The sequence below is a fragment of the Hippocampus comes genome, unplaced genomic scaffold, assembly GCF_001891065.2.
Source record: "Hippocampus comes isolate QL1 unplaced genomic scaffold, H_comes_QL1_v1.1 scaffold102, whole genome shotgun sequence".
Taxonomy (NCBI): domain Eukaryota; kingdom Metazoa; phylum Chordata; class Actinopteri; order Syngnathiformes; family Syngnathidae; genus Hippocampus; species Hippocampus comes.
The window spans coordinates 40,492-41,904 of NW_017805487.1; the positions used below are offsets into that span (position 1 = coordinate 40,492).

Consider the following 1,413-nt stretch of genomic DNA (forward strand, 5'->3'; position numbering starts at 1 on the left):
GCGGGTCCGCACAAGGGCCGCTGGCACCAAACGCCCTCACTTCCATCTTCGCTTCATTGAAATTCAACGCCGTCGAGGGCGTCTCGATTTCCTCCGGGTGGGATCAAAGCGGCCCCCGCGAGAAAGCGTCTTTTTGGCCCCGCGGGACGGAGATGGGACGCTCGCCCGCGCAGCATGCGCTACTCACCCGGCGAGGATGCAGCCCACGTTGGCGATGAACCACTCGGGGGCATTGAAGCCCAGGATGCCCACCCCGTGGTAGCGCTCCAGACCGAGCTAGACACACACACACACACACACACACACACACGGTGGGATCAAAGCGGCCCCCGCGAGAAAGCGTCTTTTTGGCCCCGCGGGACGGAGATGGGACGCTCGCCCGCGCAGCATGCGCTACTCACCCGGCGAGGATGCAGCCCACGTTGGCGATGAACCACTCGGGGGCATTGAAGCCCAGGATGCCCACCCCGTGGTAGCGCTCCAGACCGAGCTAGACACACACACACACACACACACACACACACACACACACACACATTTTTACTGCTTTGACTTTTGACCTCCATCCAACAGGTCCAGGGAAGAGGGTCTGGAAGCCAAGATGGAGATGTCGCATGGCTAAAATACAAGGACGCTTCTCCCCGCAGAGTTTGGGGTGCAAGCACAAGTCGACAGTGGAAGCGAGCGATCGGAGGCGGCTGTCGTCAGAGAGCGCAAGAGACGCACGGCGCCAAAAGGCCTCAGCTGCGCGCTCAAGGTCAACGGCGGAAGGCGTTCTTTTTGCAAAACAAAATGCTGTCTGGCTCTTCATCTTTCACTTTCCTGTCTGAGTGTTTTGGCGCTTTTGTGAAGATTCCAACGCTCTTGTTCTCAACAGATCAACTTTTTTGCGTGACGGGTGAAACGACTTCATGTTCCTCCAAAGACGACTTTTCATCCTGACCGAATATGAAATGCAAAAGGAAAAAAACAAAAAACGACACTCTGAATTTGTTGACATCTTTCGTTTCGTCCGACTCGGACAATCGAGCCTCCCGAGACGAGTCTCGGGCGTACGTTTTCCAAGAGCCCGCGTTCTCGCCGAAACATCAAATCCTAAATCCGAAGCAAACGTCTGTGCGGTTTGGAAACATCAAAGGAGACGCCGTTTCGGGTCGGTTTTCTTCCCCATCAAAGACAATTGGGGGCTCAACTCCAATTTTCAGGAAAAGGAAGGTTGCCGTCAACGAGCGCGCGTCGGCGTGAACGCCAAAGACCGTCGCGTCTCCGGAGAAGCGAAGGCAGACCTTGATGAAGCTCTTGGCGGCCGTCCGGCACTCCCGGTAGTACTGCGCCCACGTCAGCGTCCGCCACCGGCCGTCCTCCTTGCTCGCCACGGCACGGCGCTCCCCGAAGGCCTCCACCGACTCCCGG

General features: G+C 57.7%; 1 protein-coding gene across 4 annotated transcripts in view; it reads right to left on the bottom strand.

Annotated features, from left to right (window-relative positions):
• LOC109519572 (long-chain-fatty-acid--CoA ligase ACSBG2-like) overlaps window positions 1-1,413 on the bottom strand; it is a 20,248-nt gene that overhangs the window by 13,778 nt on the left and 5,057 nt on the right. For 3 of the 4 annotated variants that reach the window (XM_019876193.1, XM_019876192.1, XM_019876194.1), the window contains exon 4: window positions 402-490. In XM_019876193.1, coding sequence (XP_019731752.1) covers window positions 402-490 — 89 coding nt within the window. Of the gene's footprint in view, window positions 1-187; window positions 301-401; window positions 491-1,413 lie in introns of those variants that run through there. The other variant, XM_019876195.1, reaches the window with a different exon arrangement.